Source organism: Chiloscyllium plagiosum, chromosome 24, assembly GCF_004010195.1.
Source record: "Chiloscyllium plagiosum isolate BGI_BamShark_2017 chromosome 24, ASM401019v2, whole genome shotgun sequence".
Lineage (NCBI taxonomy): Eukaryota > Metazoa > Chordata > Chondrichthyes > Orectolobiformes > Hemiscylliidae > Chiloscyllium > Chiloscyllium plagiosum.
Genome location: NC_057733.1, coordinates 31,213,221 through 31,229,960, shown reverse-complemented (window position 1 = coordinate 31,229,960; position 16,740 = coordinate 31,213,221). Strand labels below are relative to the sequence as shown.

Below are 16,740 nucleotides of genomic sequence, written 5' to 3'. Positions count from 1 at the left end.
CAGTGACAGTTCCATCTGCATGTCCAGATCTATTACAGAACACTGTCCTTATGACCGACCTGATCTGGAGCATGGGCCGTGGCCACTATTCCAGTTGGTGGTGCCAATGTGCAGAGCAACTGGCTTCCCATTTCCAGCAGCTCTATGAGGCAAGGCTTCCTCCTGGAGATAGATGGAAGCCCCGTCTCATATTAATCAAAGGACCATCACCTCAAAAATAGACATGTTTCTGACATGGAGTAGTGGCAGCTGTAGTTTAGCCTGAAGTAAGTACAATGCCCTGGCGATAATTTTCATTTTCTAAACTCATTAAAGATTCAGATGACATTCAGTATTCTCTAGGAATCAATTATTAAAACTGATCTACACGCACAAAATTTTAAAGAGTGCAACACTCAGGTTTCAGTTCATGGTGGGGCTACATGCTTACAGAAACTGTTGTCAATTTTTAGTGCGTAAAGTGATTAACACCCATGAAAACAAGCAAGAGTAATTTATGTAATCTTAACTCTAGGACTGTGATAGAACACACATCATATTTCCCACAAAGACTCTGAAAATTTAAGCAGTGCATAACGATCTCTTACAGCCCAGAAAATTTCCATATTCAATCTCTGGTCTGTATCCAAACAAGATTATTTTAGCTAGACTGCACTACTTGGTAGCAGTGTCCTCTGGATTAGAGGAGAAATTAATTAGTGATCCTGTTGGGAATGCATATCATTGAATCAAATAAAATGCAGATGTAATGCTCCTGCAGTTCAATAGCCAAACAATATTCGTCAAGACTCACCTATGAATAATAGCTACCAAGCTGATGGCATAACACTTGAAAATATTGCGATTTGTGAGGATTATAGCAATAAAACTCAAGAGGGCAAGGACAGGCTTGCAATTTACTGCAGGAAAGTGTGAAGTTTGTATGGAAGAATGAAGCGTTTCTATGTGACAAATACAAGGACTGGTGAGAATTAAGGGTTATTGTATACAAAACATTGATGGTGAAAGGACAAGGAGAAATTGTTCCATTGACAGAAGACTCAAGAACCAGAGGCCATCAGTTCAAAGTGATTAGCAAAAAAACACAAGGGCAACAGGACAAAAATCATTTCATGCAGCAGATAGTTTGGATCTGGAACACGCTGCAAATGTTAGTTCAGTTAGCTGGATGGCTGGTTTGCAATGCAGACTGATGCCAGCAGTATGGGTTTAATTCCCTACACCAACTGAGGTTACCATGGAGGATGCTCCTTCTCAACCTCTGCCCTTGCCTGTGCCACGGAGACCCTCAGGTTAAGCCACCACCAGTTGTGTTTCTCTAATTGACAGCTTAGCCCTTTACCTTCTTGGGAGCCAGTTAGCTCAACTGGCTGGAGGCTAGCTGGCAATGCATAGTGACACCAACAGCATGGGATTAATTCCTGAACCAAGTGAGGTTGCCATGAAGGACCGTCTTTCTCAACCTCTCCCCATACCTGAAGCGTCGTGACCCTCATGTTAAACCACAGCCAGTCGTCTCTCTCCGATGGGAGAGCAGCCCTATGGGTTGGTAAGACTATGGAAAGTTTACAACACAATTACTATTATTTTACTGACTGGAAAGCATTTTGGAATATCCTTGTTTCCTAAAATATACTACACATGTGCAGGTTCATTCGTTTTTTATTCATGGTAAATGGTTCTGCAATTTAGTTTCACAGGGTGTTCATAAAAGTAGAAAATCATTGACAATTATATTCACCATGATGAATTCTATCTTTGACTATAGTCAGCAATTTCAAAACTGTCATACTTAATGGCAGAAGTACATATTTTTTAGTTTATCTTTTCTGCAACCTCGTGGAGATGCAAGTTGTCTTGAATTGTCTGTATTAATTGGACTTTGACAAACTATTTTACTGAATCAGCAAGAATGGGCAGTCTTATTCTTTCAGCTGATGATTCAGACTAGCTCGTAAATTTTAGCCATGGCAGGTGAAAAGATCTGTCTGGCTGCTTGGAGGCAATTTCACAATAGGTTTCTGTATGAATTATCCAGATTATTGTAGTACGTTACCTGTTGTGTGAGCTGCATTACCAGAGAGTTCAAATGTACAATCCTAGCTTCATGCTTCTTTGTAGTAGCAGCTATAGAGATCTTTTCAGCACGAAGGCTAGCTAACATAAAAAGGAAAAGAAGGGATAACGTATAAAATATATTTAAAGTACAGAATTAATCCTTTCAATGTTATTGAGACACATTTATATAGCCAAGGCTAAATAGCAAAATGATATGGGCTTAAACTCCAAAGTGAAGGATCTAAGCTTTTGTCACTATGAATAATATCAGTAAGAGATGTAAATTGTGAAATGCTGTTCCTTAGAAGGCCATGGATTGAAAATTGTTAAATGTGTTGTCAGGCAATGTTATGGAGATGGTGGACAGGTGGTCCTCATCACAGTAGAGGTGTATAGTTGGAAGATAATTTCAGGCTCAAGTTTAACACCAGTGTTGCAAACAATCCGGCTCAGTCTCAGTCACTTACCAGGCAGGAGAATAGAATTGATAGTTCGGGAATTAAACGTGTGGTGACAATCTATGAGAATGGTTTGGTCTTCCCTCTTATTAGAAAACCTAAGTTTAAGTGACTACAAGTGGAGATTGTAAGGTTTGGAGTCATATCAGTTGTATTTCATTTGGTTAATAAATCCAAATGGAGTTAAGACTGACACCTCTTTTCTTTCACCTTTAAACAATAATTCCCAGTTACCAAGTTAAACCTCTTACAACCAGCTGTTTGTAAATCGTCCAGAAGCCAACCTTTACATAGCTTAGATTTATTAACAAACTGGAACATTAGAAATGTCGATATTTTCTAATCAGTCCATTCAGAAATGGTATTAGGCACACCTAGAGTAGGTGTGACTTGAACACAGGCCTCTTGGCTGAGAGGCAGGGACAATACCATTGTATCACAAGGGCTTTCATGTCAATAATTCTAATAAACATGTTCAGAGATGTTATTACTCATCTCTGGAGCAGGGGGGATTTGAACCCTGACTCCTGTTTCAGAGATAGGGACACTAACGCTACGTCACCAGAGCCCTAAGTACCTTCACATAAAGTTTCTAATGCTACCACCTTCATCAGAAGACACTCAAATGTAATTTATACAATTAAAACTCCCAATATTTAACTGGGGGAAATTTCTACATATCCAGTATTGGATGTCGGACATCAGTCTGACATTTTAGAGATAGTGCACTGGTTGAAGGAAATGGTGCTGTTGTACAGCTAAGGGGAACATTTGGAAACTAACACTAAGCTTTTAGATGTTGTTTCTCATCAACATACTGTGCCTAAGCAAAGTCCAAGAATATATAGGAAAGGAAGTTAGAGTCATAGTGTCATCCAGCATGGAAATAGTCCCTTCAGTCTACCATGTCTATGCCAACCAACAAACACCAAACTACACTAATTTCATTTACCTGCATTTGGTCCGTAGCTTACTATTCCCTGGCATTTTATGTACTCATCCAGATGCCTCAAACATTGAGAGAGTACTTGCCTCCACCACCCTCTCAAGCAGCATGTTCCATATATCTACCACTGCCTGGGTGAAAAAAAGTTTTCCTCAGATCTCCTCTAAACTACTTACTCCTGCCAATCACATTCCTCTGATCATATGGCGACTAGACTGCACACGGTATTCCAACTGTGGCCTGACCAATATTTTATAAATTAATACTGAGACTTTCTTGCTCCTAGATTTTTTTGTACTGGCTAATGAAGGCATATACCTCATTAACCACCCTGTCCACCTGTGCTGATACCTTCAGGAATCTGTGGACTTGTACACCAAGGTCCCTTTGTTCTTCAGAGTCAAAAGGTATGGCACTGGAAAAGTACAGCCGGTCAGGCAGCATCCAAGGAGCAGGAGAGTCGACGTTTCAAGCATAAGCTCTTCGCCATCCTCGGATGCTGCCTGATCGGCTGTGCTTTTCCAGCACCATACTTTTTGGACTCTGATCTCCAGCATCTGCAGTCCTCATTTTCTCCCTTAGTTCTTCAGTACTCCCTAAGGACCTACCATAAAATGCATATATAATTCCCTTTTTAGACCTCTCAAAATGCATCACCTTGCACAATTGGATTGAATTCTAATCTGCCATTGCTCTGCCAATTTTACCAGCTGATCAATATCAGACAGTAGCCTGAGATCATCCTCTAGGAGAAAGTGAGGTCTGCAGATGCTGGAGATCAAAGTTGAAACTTTATTGCTGGAACAGCACAGCAGGTCAGGCAGCATCCAGGGAACAGGAGATTCGACGTTTCGGGCACAGGCCTGAAGAAGGGCCTGTGCCCGAAACGTCGAATCTCCTGTTCCCTGGATGCGGCCTGACCTGCTGTGCTGTTCCAGCAATAAAGTTTCAACTGAGATCATCCTCTTCACTATTAACAACATCACCAATTTTCATGTCTTCTGCAAACTTACTAATGATACTTTCTGTGGGAGAAGGGAAACCATTTGATTGTGGAAGTCATTTTCCCTGCTTATAGGAGACATACAAGCTAATTTGCTGAAGTCATTCACAGGAATTGGCTATGAAAGCCAATTTCCTGACCAGAGGAAACAATTTAGTTAAATGGCCCGCTAATTGGATTCTCTCACTGACAAATGCAGTTGTACCACAGCACCCACTGATGAGTCCCCAGAGTGGTCTCTCTCCTCATGAGAACTCCAGCTAAAACAATACCCCTGCTGACAAGATGTCCAAACTATTTATTATTGATAGTCTCTGACCGCTTGCTACTATGAACAGGATGCCACCTGATCAGTTTCAATTGTTCAACTAATCAATGTTGTTAGACCAGTAGTGTTGTTAGCCTTTTAATATTGTTAAACCATCTATCATAGTTAGACCTGTATTGTTCTGCAACAAACAATCAGCCATTTGTAACCCTTTATATGCCTGTAGCTAAGGGAAGAGGTTAAAACTCATCAGTGCTGAGCGGCCATTCCGAGCTGTGCAGTCATTGACCTCTTCACACGATATCATGAAATAAACAAACGTGTAATTTCACAAGGTCCGTGTACAAGGTTTCTTGGAAACAGGACATTTCTCCGACACCTTCCATATTCACATCTAAGTCATTAATGTACATAATAAAACATTAAGGGTCCCATCACCGAACCATGTGGTACACTGCTGTTCACAGGCTTCCAATTACAAAAACAACCCTCCACTGTCATCTTTTGCCTCCTATTTGTAAGCCAATTTTGGATCCAGTTTGCAAACTTGCTTTGGATCCCCTAGGCTTTTACCTTTTGGACCAGCATTCCACGTGAGACCTTGTCAAAGGCCTAATTAAAGTCCATGTAAAAATCAACTACATTACCCTTTTCAATATATTTACTCACCTTTTCAAAAATCTCAATTAAATCAGTCAAACAGCATCTTCCACTAAATATCGTTGCTGATCATCCTTGACCAATCCTTGCCTGTCTAAATTATTTGATTAATCTTTCCTTCATAATTTTTTCCAGTAATTTCCTACTACTGAGGTCAAACTAACTCATCTGTAATTACCTGCCCCATCCCTGCTGACCTTCTTGAACAAAGGAACCACATTAGCGATCCCCAAGTCACCTGTGGCCAGCAAAGCAGCAAATATATTTGTCAGGGCTCCAGCAATCTCCTCTCTTGCCTCCCATAACAGCTTGGGATGCAATTCAGGGATTTATGGCCCTGAATGCCTGCTAAGACATCTACTATCTCTTCCTCATTAAGATTAATGTTTTCCAGAACCTCACCATCCCAACTGAAATCCCTAGTTACAGTGTCTTTCTCCTTTGTGAATACAAATGAGAAGTATTTATTTACATGTCCATTGGCTCCATGCACATGTTGCCCCTTTGGTTTCTAATAGGTCCCTCTCTTTCTCTGGTAATTCTCCCACTTTTAATAAACTTATAAAAAGCTTTGGGGTTTTCCTTGATCCCATCTGCCAAAGATATGGCCCCTCTTTGCCCTCCTCATTTCCTTTTTACGTAACTTTCTATACTTTCTGAACTTTTGAAGAGCCTGTCTCCTTTTTTAATGCACTGTATCTGACATATGCTTTCTTCTTTTTCTTTATCAAACTTTCTGTATTCCTCACCTACTGTGTCTACTGCTCTTGATGTGGTCTCCTCTACACTGGGGAGATGGAACGCCAACTTGTGAGCCTTTCAGGGAACATTTCTGGGGGACACACCCCAGCAAGCCCACCACCCTGTGGCTGACCACTTCAACTCCCCCTCCCAGTCCATCAAGGACATGCAAGTTCTGGGTCACCTCCACTGCCAAATCCAAGCCACCGAATGGCGGGAGGAAGAACATCTCATCTTCTGCCTTAGGACCCTTCAACCACACAGTATCAACGTTGACTTTACCAGTTTCCTTATCTTCCCTCCCCCCATCTCATCCCAGATCCAACCCTCCAACTCAGCACCGTCCTCTTGACCTGTCCCACCTGTTCATCTTGCTTCCCACCTATCCGGTCCACCCTTCCCACCAACCAATCACAATCACACCTACCTGCATCACCTAACGCCTTCCCAACTACCTCCCCAACAGCCTCATCCCTACCCTCTCTCAGCCCCCTTCCCGATGGAGGGCTGATGCCCGAAATGTCATCCTCTGCTCCTCGGATGCTGCCTGACCAGCTGTGCTTTTCCAGCGCCACACTTTTCAACTCTTTATATTCCTTGACATCCAGGGTTCCGCAGGCTTACAGCCCTTGCTCTTAAGAGGAACATGTTGGCCTTGAATTCTCACCATACTACTTTTAAAAGACTCCTACTTTCCATCTGTCATTGCTCTGTCCATTTTATCAGCTGATCAATATCAGACTGTAACCTCAGACCATCCTCTTCACCATCAACACCACCATCAATTTTTGTGTCATCTGCAACAACTTACTAATTATACGGGTGTAGGTTTGCTTGCTGAGCTGTAGGTTTGATATCCAGACGTTTCATTATCTGGCTAGGTAATATCATCAGTGGCGACCTCCAAGTGAAGCGTAGCTGTTGTCTCCTGCTTTCTATTTATATCTTTCTCCTGGATGGGGTTCCTGGGGTTTGTGGTGATGTCATTTCCTGTTCGTTTTCTGAGGGGTTAATAGATGGCATCTAGATCTATGTGCTTGTTTATGGCGTTGTGGTTGGAGTGCCAGGCCTCTAGGAATTCTCTGGCATGTCTTTGCTTAGCCTGTCCCAGAATAGATATGTTGTCCCAGTCGAAATGGTGGTTTTTTTCATCCGTGTGTAGGGATACGAGGAAGAGAGGATAGTGTCTTTTTGTGGCTAGCTGGTGTTTGTGTATCCTGGTGGCTAGCTTTCTTCCTGTTTGTCCTACGTAGTGTTTGTGGCAGTCCTTGCATGGAATTTTGTAGATGACATTGGTTTTGTCCATGGGTTGTACTGGGTGTTTTAAGTTTGTTAGTATTTGTTTGAGAGTGTTGGTGGGTTTGTGTGCTACTAGGATTCCGAGGGGTCTTAGTAGTCTGGCTGTCATTTCTGAAACTTCTTTGATGTATGGTAAGGTGGTTAGGGTTTCTGACTGTGTTTGGTCTGCTTGTCGTGGTTTGTTCTTGAAGAATCTGCGCACTATTATTTGAGTATCCGTTCTTCTTGAATACGTTGTATAGGTGGTTCTTCTCTGTTTTCCGAAGTTTGTCTGTGCTGCAGTGTGTGGTGGCTCGTTGGAGTGGATAATTATCTGATACAGCTTCGTTTGTGTGTGTTGGGATGGTTGCTGGTGTAGTTAAGTATTTGGTCAGTGTTTGTCGGTTTTCTGTATATGCAGGTTTGTAGTTCTCTGTTGTCCTTTCTTTTGACTGTGATGTCCAGGACTGCGAGTTTGTTGTCGGTTTCTTTCGGAAGTTTCACCTACCCTGGAAGCTGTCCCAATACTCCAAAAACCTTTCTTCCTACACTATCCCTTTAGCAACATGTTCATCTGAATTTCCTTCTTATTCCTACAGTCAGTAGGACATGGCACTGGAAGTAATCTGGAGATTACAACCTTAATAGCCTCTTTAATCTACTATCCAACTCTCTAAATTCCTTCAGCCGGAGCTTATGTCTATTTTACCTGTGTTGTTGGTACTGATATGTACCATGACTGCTGGCTATTCATCCTCCCCTTCAGTACATCCTGCAGATCCTCTGAAACATCCCTGACCCTGGCACCAGGGAAACAACATATTATTCAAAAGTCTTGCTTGCTATCACAGAACCACCTAGCAGTTCTCCTTCCAGGTGAATCCCCTATAATTGAAGTTGTCCCAGTCTTTTTCCTTCCCTGCTGTGCAGCAGAGCGAACTGTGGTGCTGCAACCTTGGCTGTTTTGTCCTGAGATGCCATTTCGCTCCCTTCCCCCCCACCCCACCCCCACCCCAACCCCCCACAAGAGTATTCAAAATGGTGTATCTGTTTGAGCAGGAGGTGGCTACAGGGGACTCCTGCACAGCCTGCCCACACTTATTCCTGTTTCTGGTGGTCACCCAATGCTTTTCTGTTTGTGTAGGTCTTACTTGCGGTGTGATGAACTCACTAAATGTGCTATTCACAACATCTGCAGAATCACAGATGCTCCACAGGGAGTCCATCCACAGCTCCAGGTGCTCCAATCAGCTAATCAGGAGCTGCAACTGAACACACTTCCTGCATATATGATTGCCATGGTCACTAGAAGAGTACCTGATTTCCCACATAATACAGGAGGAGTATTCCACGGGACTATGTTCTCCTGCCATTGTTAACCTTATCAATTGCGGACAATAAACTAGGAACCAGTTACTTAACCTTCTACTCCACAAAGCAGATTTTTCCTTCTGTCTCAATTCTTAACAACTACAAACAACAGAAAATAAAAACTTTACACACTCTATCTCTCTCCCAGTACTACTCACTCAGCCTCTAAAATTAATTCCTAAGCAACCAATCCTCTTGCCCCACGTCAGTTTTTGATGAGGAGTTCTGCCTCTGGTTATAGCAGGTGATTCTCTGGCTATGATTGAATGCGCAAAAATGGAGCCATAGAAGTGCAGTTCAAACATGTTCATTGCTAGTGAAGACATGTTGGAGAAGGATGGCATAGTTAACCATTTCAAAGAATGCAGACAAATCACGAAGAAACAAGAGGGATAGTTTACCTTTGTCAATCACAGAGGATGATAGAAATAAAATGGATCCATTTCATGTACAGAAAGGCAAAGCAGGTAATCATTCAAGGATTGGATAATTATCTGAAGAGAAAGATTTACAGGGCTAAGGGGAACAAACAGAGAGGCATGGGACCAGCGATGTTCGTCTTGCTACAACCATTCTGTGAATCTATCATTACTACCACTTAACAATGCACCCTCTGAGGTCCTGGCTAGAATGAACAGATATGGCAAAACAACTAAATATCTGGTCCATCATTTGTACATTGCTTGATTTTGTGAATGACATTATAATTCTTCCTGTAATGATGATTCAGTGGGCAGATCAACAACTTTAAAATTGTACATGCCTTTTAAAAAAAACATCAGTTCAATATTAAAATTCACAAAAGGGAAGACTTCTACTCTTTAAATAAAGAGGAAGCTATTCTGTGGAACAACTGGTGAATTAAATAGCCAAATTGTGAATAAAGATCTGGTAAGAAAGGGAAAAGGAATGGAATAATTGCAATAGTGGAAATAAGGATGGAATCAATTTGTAATAATAAATTCAGAGTATCACATAACATTATAGCATACTGGTTATCCTTAAAAATGATGAGAAGCAATACACTATATAATGCTGCTCCAAATGTATTACATGTGATCCTGTAAATTAAAAGAGTTTTGAGGTGAATGAAAATTTTGGACATTGCATAATTCATGATGCTGCGTGTTTCACAATGTAGTGTTCTTACCTACAGTCTCATTTAAAGTACGAGTGTGGTTCTGAAGATAGGTAATGTCTGCAGGGAGGCTTGGAATGGGAACCTTGTTTTTATGAGAAGTTTTTGAAATATCTTCTAGTTGTCCTTCCAACTTTCTGCACTTTTGTTTCAGTTCATGAACCTCATCTTCCAAAGATTTAACATACTCTTGAAGAGTAGAGAAATAATATTGGAGTCATTTCAACTTAAAGTATATAGTAATTTTGTATCAGTTTGCTCACATTATTATACATCAGAGGCAAAAAAACAGAAAATTAATCTCAGTAAATGTTTCTGGTTTAAGAACAGAAAGTCCTGTAGAAACTCAGCAGGCCTTCCAGCATATGAAGATAGAGAAACACAGTTAACATTTCAAATCCAATATGAATTCCTTGGACGTGCTTCTGGTTGGCCCAATGCACAGAGAGATAACAAACAAGATGCTAGCAGGTGTGATTACTGGGATATATTGAGATTTTAGGAAAGTTTTCTTTCCAACTTATTTTGTGCAACAGAATTCTATTCTGTCATCACATCCATTTTGATTTCATTAAATAAAAGGAGCAATAAAATCAGAGATAGGAAATTTGTGTAAAAATGTATTAAAATTAAGGACTTGCTGTGAAATGCATTTAAAATCGCATTATCTTGTTCAGTTGAATATACAGACCAAAGCATTGCAAAGCATTCACATTTCCCCATTAACTTCCCACTGCACTGGGTATCATGTTTGCGCAAATCAAGCCCTTTTTCACTACACTGGATAGCAGTCTGTACTGAGTCCCCATTCACTGTTCTAAGTATCCCTCTCTACCGACCAAAACCCATTCAATGTACCAAGTTCCATATTCATTAGATTAGATTAGATTACTTACTGTGTGGAAACAGGCCCTTCGGCCCAACAAGTCCACACTGACTCTCCGAAGAGCAACCCACCCAGACCCTACATTTACCCCTTCACCTAACACTATGGGCAATTTAACATGGCCAGTTCACCTAACCTGCACATTTTTTTGGACTGTGGGATGAAACCGGAGCACCCAGAGGAAATCCACGCAGATGCGAGGAGAATGTGCAAACTCCACACAGACAATTGCCTGAGGTGGGAATTGAACCCGGGTCTCTGGCGCTCTGAGGCAGCAGTGCTAACCACTGTGCCACCATGCCACCCATATTCAATCCTGATGTGATCTTCTCAGACTGGAAAACTGCTAAAAGGCCATTTACTCCTGATTATTACAGCAGGAAGAAATCAAGGCTCTTCCAATCTGACCAGATTGTGAGAAGAATTAATCTAAACTTTCCTTCCTTGTCCTGAGGAGCTTAAATACTTTTTAAAGTCTTTGCTACTAATTTGGCTGGGACCATCCGACTGAGCATCGGCTAAGAATCAAGCTGAACAGTACTTTTCAGCAATGTACTGCTTAATAAACTGAACATTCGAAGGAACTCTGAAGAACTTTTTGGTACGATCGTGTGTTCCAAGTTTCACTAAAAGCTGGTTACCTGGAGTGCATGGGGTCATAATATCTTTAGATGGTTCTTTGGGGCTCTTGAATGATCCAGTCTTATCAAATGATTGATTCTGGTTTTGGTTGGCAGGACTTTGCTCACTCAGCATCTCCATCTCTTTCCTCATTTGTGCAATAACGCTACGCAGGTTCACATTCTGCTCCTGGAGCTTCCGAATAACATCTGAAGGGAATTCTGCATTATTTATATTTCCTTTTTCAGGTATTGCATTCTGCCAAGTTGAAGACAAAATGTGATCACTGTCTTTTTTGGTTTATTGAATTTGTACAAACAGGTGAAAACTCCACATCAAAATATTGTATCAGAGGCTTGTGTGATGAAACACAGAAGTTGAGTACTAGTGTAAAATAGGGGTTGTCAAAGAGCATTCTTTGTGATTAATGAGGAAATCTCAGAAAATTCAAGTATTCTGCAAGATGGTGTGAATAGCTTTTAAACATCCAATCTAGCATTGTCAATTATGAGTGGTACAAATAAAATCTCAGACCACCTGCAATTATTCTAGCTCAGCTGGAGATAAAAAAAAGAATTAATAAATACCAAAAAAGACAAGACTGTGAAGGAAAAGAAGGCCTAGAATTCATGACAAATAGGCAGAATCATGAAAATAGGACCCAGAAATAGCGAAATACAGTGATACTTTTGTGTAATTAAATGATACCATTCAGAAAATTATTTTTCCTTTTGAGAGGACAGGTTAATGTTTACTTATTTTGCCTGTTTGAATCCTTGAGGTAACATCAAAAGCAGCATATACTCAGGTAATCCATAGTGTCTTCTTTCCGTGTAGTCTCTCTGACTGCTTTATATCCCAGAAAGCAGTATGGCATGTATTATATCCCTAGCCTCCATACAGGAGTGTTCCCTCAGTGACAACTTCACAAAAGCTTTTGTGTGACTGTTTGTTATCACCTTCATAATCAGCTGCATGCAGTCATCTCGGTTTTATTGCATATCATGGCTACTGACAGAAATTTAATCCTTTTATGTGAATCTGCTCAGTTGATCGTACTCTCGTTTCTGAGTTATAGGTTTAATTCCCACTCCTAAACTTGCACAGGCAATTTACATTAATATTCCAGTGCACCATGTGGAAATATATGTAATTAAACATTAATAACACAATAAGAGGGAAACATAGCAGTACCACTTCTCTTCCACTCATGGCTGAATCTCTGTTGTAACCTTTCTGTCCCTCCCATCGGACCAAAAGGTACTCTGACTGTGGCTAATCGTCCTGATTTACCTCTCTGCAATCTTCACCCACTGGACTACGAACTAGCAAAATAAAACAACTAAAGACATCTAACAAGACTGTACTAGAGTGCTATAATAGATTGGTGTGGAAACCTGAAGTGTGTCTTCTCAATCTTTATGGTCTACTTAGTGATAAATACGATGGAATGAACTCTCGTTCCAAACCAGTATCATCAGGCACTGATATAAAAGGTAGCCTTAGTCAATAAGCAACTATTCAGAAACCTGCCTTGTACTTATGAATAGCATTGACATTAGGGACTATTTTAAAATGAAAGTACAACTGCAGCTGCTGGAATAGCTTGCATTCATGTACATAATGAGCTGCTTTATGTTACATTGTGTATTGAGAGAATGGTATTTTGTTTTGGGAAGAAAATAGCTTGCTCAAAGTGAAGGACAGTCAAGTGGGTCCTATTGATGACATCTATCTGAAAATTAATATTGGAAATAAAGTGGAAAGTTCACACCAACAAGGCACCAATTATATGCCTGATGCAGCAGCAGTAGCAGATTGACTGAAATTATAAATGAACCCCGAGCTGCTGGAAAAATATTGTAACAAAAGTAGCCCAGTGACTTTTACTGCCATGCCAATGCTGACCTTCTGGTGTAGATGTGCACCAGTTCCTGAGCAATAAAATGACAGCTGTCTCCAATGGTGCCTGAATGGAAGTTATCCTCTTTGAGCTTCTCTTTATAATCCTTTAGACCATCACTTTAAGCATAGTATAGCAGAGTTCACATATGGAAATACCATTACATTCTAAACTTCATGGCTGAATTAATCTTTACACAATCTGCAGCAAAGTTGACAATATTGGTAAGTTGGAGATAGTGAAACCGTCATCTATTTTTATTTGCAAAGTTTTAATAAATGAATTATCCAGCAAGAAAGCTTTTGGCAACATATTTATTTCTCCAGTGCCATCCAGCAATCAGCAATATTACTTTCACAGGATTTGATTGAAGCAGATCACAGTTTGTCAGAGAAAGAAATCCAATGTGGACTTCAGTATAGAACCTAAATCTTATTTGCATGCAGCAGATGGGATTTTGACATGGTTCAACAGGCCATCCTCAATACTGGCACATGACTATCCCAGGGATTTTTCTTTTTTAAAACTGCCAGTGTTTCTTGCAAATTCCTCATCAATTTTCCCAGCTACATTTCACAGATGAGCTACAACTGCAGGATGGAGACCAAATAGCAGGAAAACCTGGCCTACTTTAAACCCCAATGAAATTTAGATACATTTCTCCACTAGAGGGCATGCTCATTCCATAGAGCCACAGAGATAGACAGTATGAGAAAATACACTGCACTGAATTTTCAGAAAGGTTGAAAATACAGGTATGGCAAATTGTTACACAATTTTGTACTTTTATTTAGAGCATTTTTTTGCATGCTCATTTTCTCTTCTAGAGGTCAAGTACAAATAGCTTGATGTTTTACAATTTCACAAGTATTAGGAATTATCCTGGGATACTTCAGGTGGTAATTTATTCATTGACATTGAGACTTTTGCAAGGCTAAGTGACAAGAGGCTTTCTAATAATCTCACACTATTGCAAAGATGCTCAACCCTCAGAGAGAAAGAAAATCCCCTCATCCCTGTCCTTAAAGGGATTATCCATAATTTTTTTTAAACAGTACTCCTGAGTTCTTGACTAACCCACAAGAGGAAACATCATTCCCATGTCTGCCTTGTCAAAACTGTTCAGACTTTTACACACTTCAATCAAGTCACTTCCTGCACTTCTGAACAATTCTAAAGTTATATTGAACTCAAAGCGTTAACTCTGTTCCTTTCTCTTCAGATACTGTCAGACGTATTGTGTTTCTCCACCAGTTTTTGTTATTATTCCTTTTTATTATGTTCAATTCTGATTGTTTTCAAAGTGTACTATTCAATTAGCCATCTCAATTACTTGCTATATGTAGTGATTGTAATGAAGTCAGCCAGGTGGATCTCTCAGAATATGAGTTCCCTGATTGGGACTGTTAATTTAGTCCAAACAGGGAGCCTGGCTAACAGATAAGAACAGGAATATTTTATGAAGTTGATGGTATAGTGGTATTATCACTAGACTGTTAATCCAGAGACCCAGATAATGTTCTGGGACCCAGGTTCAAAAAGAATGTCAGACATCCTGCTCACTCAGAGCTGGATCTGAGGGGGCTGAATCAGTGGGATTGTGGGGTTGCAAGTGGGGTGTGGATTGGTTAAAATGTTCCAGTTGTGTGTGCAGGTGATGGAACTGCATTAGCTGCAACTTCACCAGTCCCGTGGAAGCTATGTTTAGGGTGATGACTTTTTATATTTAGAAAAGTAGGTCCGTTATTTTAAAAAACATCTTTTGTTGTTAACATTTGTCTGTTGTGCCAATTTAAATACTATGGTGTCTAGGATATTAACAGTTTTGTTGTGTCATGGCTTTGCCTTTAGTGGAGGATTGATAATTTTGGAGAATATTGATGATCCTAATTCTGCTTGAGAGTCCAAAGACCCAAAACACCAAGACAAAGGTAAAGGTATTGTTACTAAGTGATTGCATCATCTAGTAAATGAATTAGAATGAAAAGGGAACACCAGTTCAAATAAAGCCCCGAGAAAGTCTCAAGAATTTTGAAATCTGCAAGTCACCCTGCTCGCAGTTCAGTAAACAGCTGAAAGGTCACATGATCTCCTTCACTCCTCCATTTCACTCTAAATTAGAAATACAGGCCCAAAACTAACAACCAAAATACAGACCCCAAAAATAACAACTTATAAAATTCATATATGTAACAAACTCTTTAACATCACATTCACCTATTACCAGTCTCAACAAATTCATTTAATATTTTCCAAACTTTCTCCCCCCAAACGGATAAGTTCAAGTATGATTTGTTCAAAGATTCCAAATCGATGCTGCAATCCTACACAAAACGCCAATATTTTCAAACCTGTTTGTCACACCGTTTCCTACAAAATGTCCAACAAAATTAAAAACAAAGAATAAAGAACAATACAGCAAAGGAACAGGCCCTTCAGCCATTACAGGATCTGTATTCCTCTATGCCATTCGGGCTCACAGCTAGTGTAGCAATTCACATTTTGTGATGCAAATTTTCATCCCCTTCCCTTTTAAAAGCTACTACAAACTCTCTTTCCCTCACTATTTATACATGTCCAAACATCCTACAAACAGGAAGAGTATTCAAACCTCTTCTTTTTCCTCAATCTTAAATTTACACCTAGTTATCAACTCATCAGTTCACTGAAATAGTATTTCCTGATTTATCTTCATGAAATGACCTGCATTTACTGTAATTATTATCAGTTCTCCTTTCATTTTGTTTCAAATAATTTAATCTTTATAGGTAACTAATGTCTGATCAGTGATACCATCTTTATGAATTTCTTCTAAGCCCTGTCAATTGCCTTGACATCATTGCCAGAATAAGGCTGCCAAAGCAAAGTATGATATTATAGCAGGAGCTCAATGAAAATTAGTGTAGCTTTAACATATCCTTGGCTCTAGTACACTATATTCCTATTTGTGAACTCAAACAAACACAATCTGTTGTTTCAACTCTAAACTATTAGAACATAGAACATAGAAAAATACAGCGCAGTACAGGCCCTTTGGCCCTTGATGTTGCGCCGATCCAAGCCCACCTAACCTACACTAGCCCACTATCCTCCATATGCCTATCCAATGCCCGTTTAAATGCCCAAAAAGAGGGAGAGTCCACCACTGCTACTGGCAGGGCATTCCATGAACTCACGACTCGCTGAGTAAAGAATCTACCCCTAACATTTGCCCTATACCTACCACCCCTTAATTTAAAGCTATGCCCCCTCGTAATAACTGACTCCATACATGGAAAAAGGTTCTCATGGTCAACCCTATCTAAACCCCTAATCATCTTGTACACCTCTATCAAGTCACCCCTAAACCTTCTTTTCTCCAATGAAAACAGCCCCAAGTGCCTCAGCCTTTCCTCATACGATCTTCCTA

At 40.2% G+C, this 16,740-nt stretch overlaps 1 protein-coding gene across 5 annotated transcripts in view; it reads right to left on the bottom strand.

Moving 5' to 3' along the window:
- The window catches only part of ccdc57 (coiled-coil domain containing 57), a 181,832-nt gene that overhangs the window by 32,470 nt on the left and 132,622 nt on the right, over positions 1-16,740 (bottom strand). For 4 of the 5 annotated variants that reach the window (XR_006315235.1, XM_043714701.1, XM_043714705.1 and 1 more), the window contains 3 exons: positions 11,449-11,686; positions 9,934-10,110; positions 2,057-2,157 (listed from right to left, as the gene is read on the bottom strand). Coding sequence is in view for 4 of the 5 variants with exons in the window: in XM_043714701.1 (XP_043570636.1) it covers positions 2,057-2,157; positions 9,934-10,110; positions 11,449-11,686 (516 nt within the window). In the remaining variant the exon portion in view is untranslated. The remainder of the gene's footprint in view (positions 1-2,056; positions 2,158-9,933; positions 10,111-11,448; positions 11,687-16,740) is intronic. The other variant, XM_043714702.1, reaches the window with a different exon arrangement.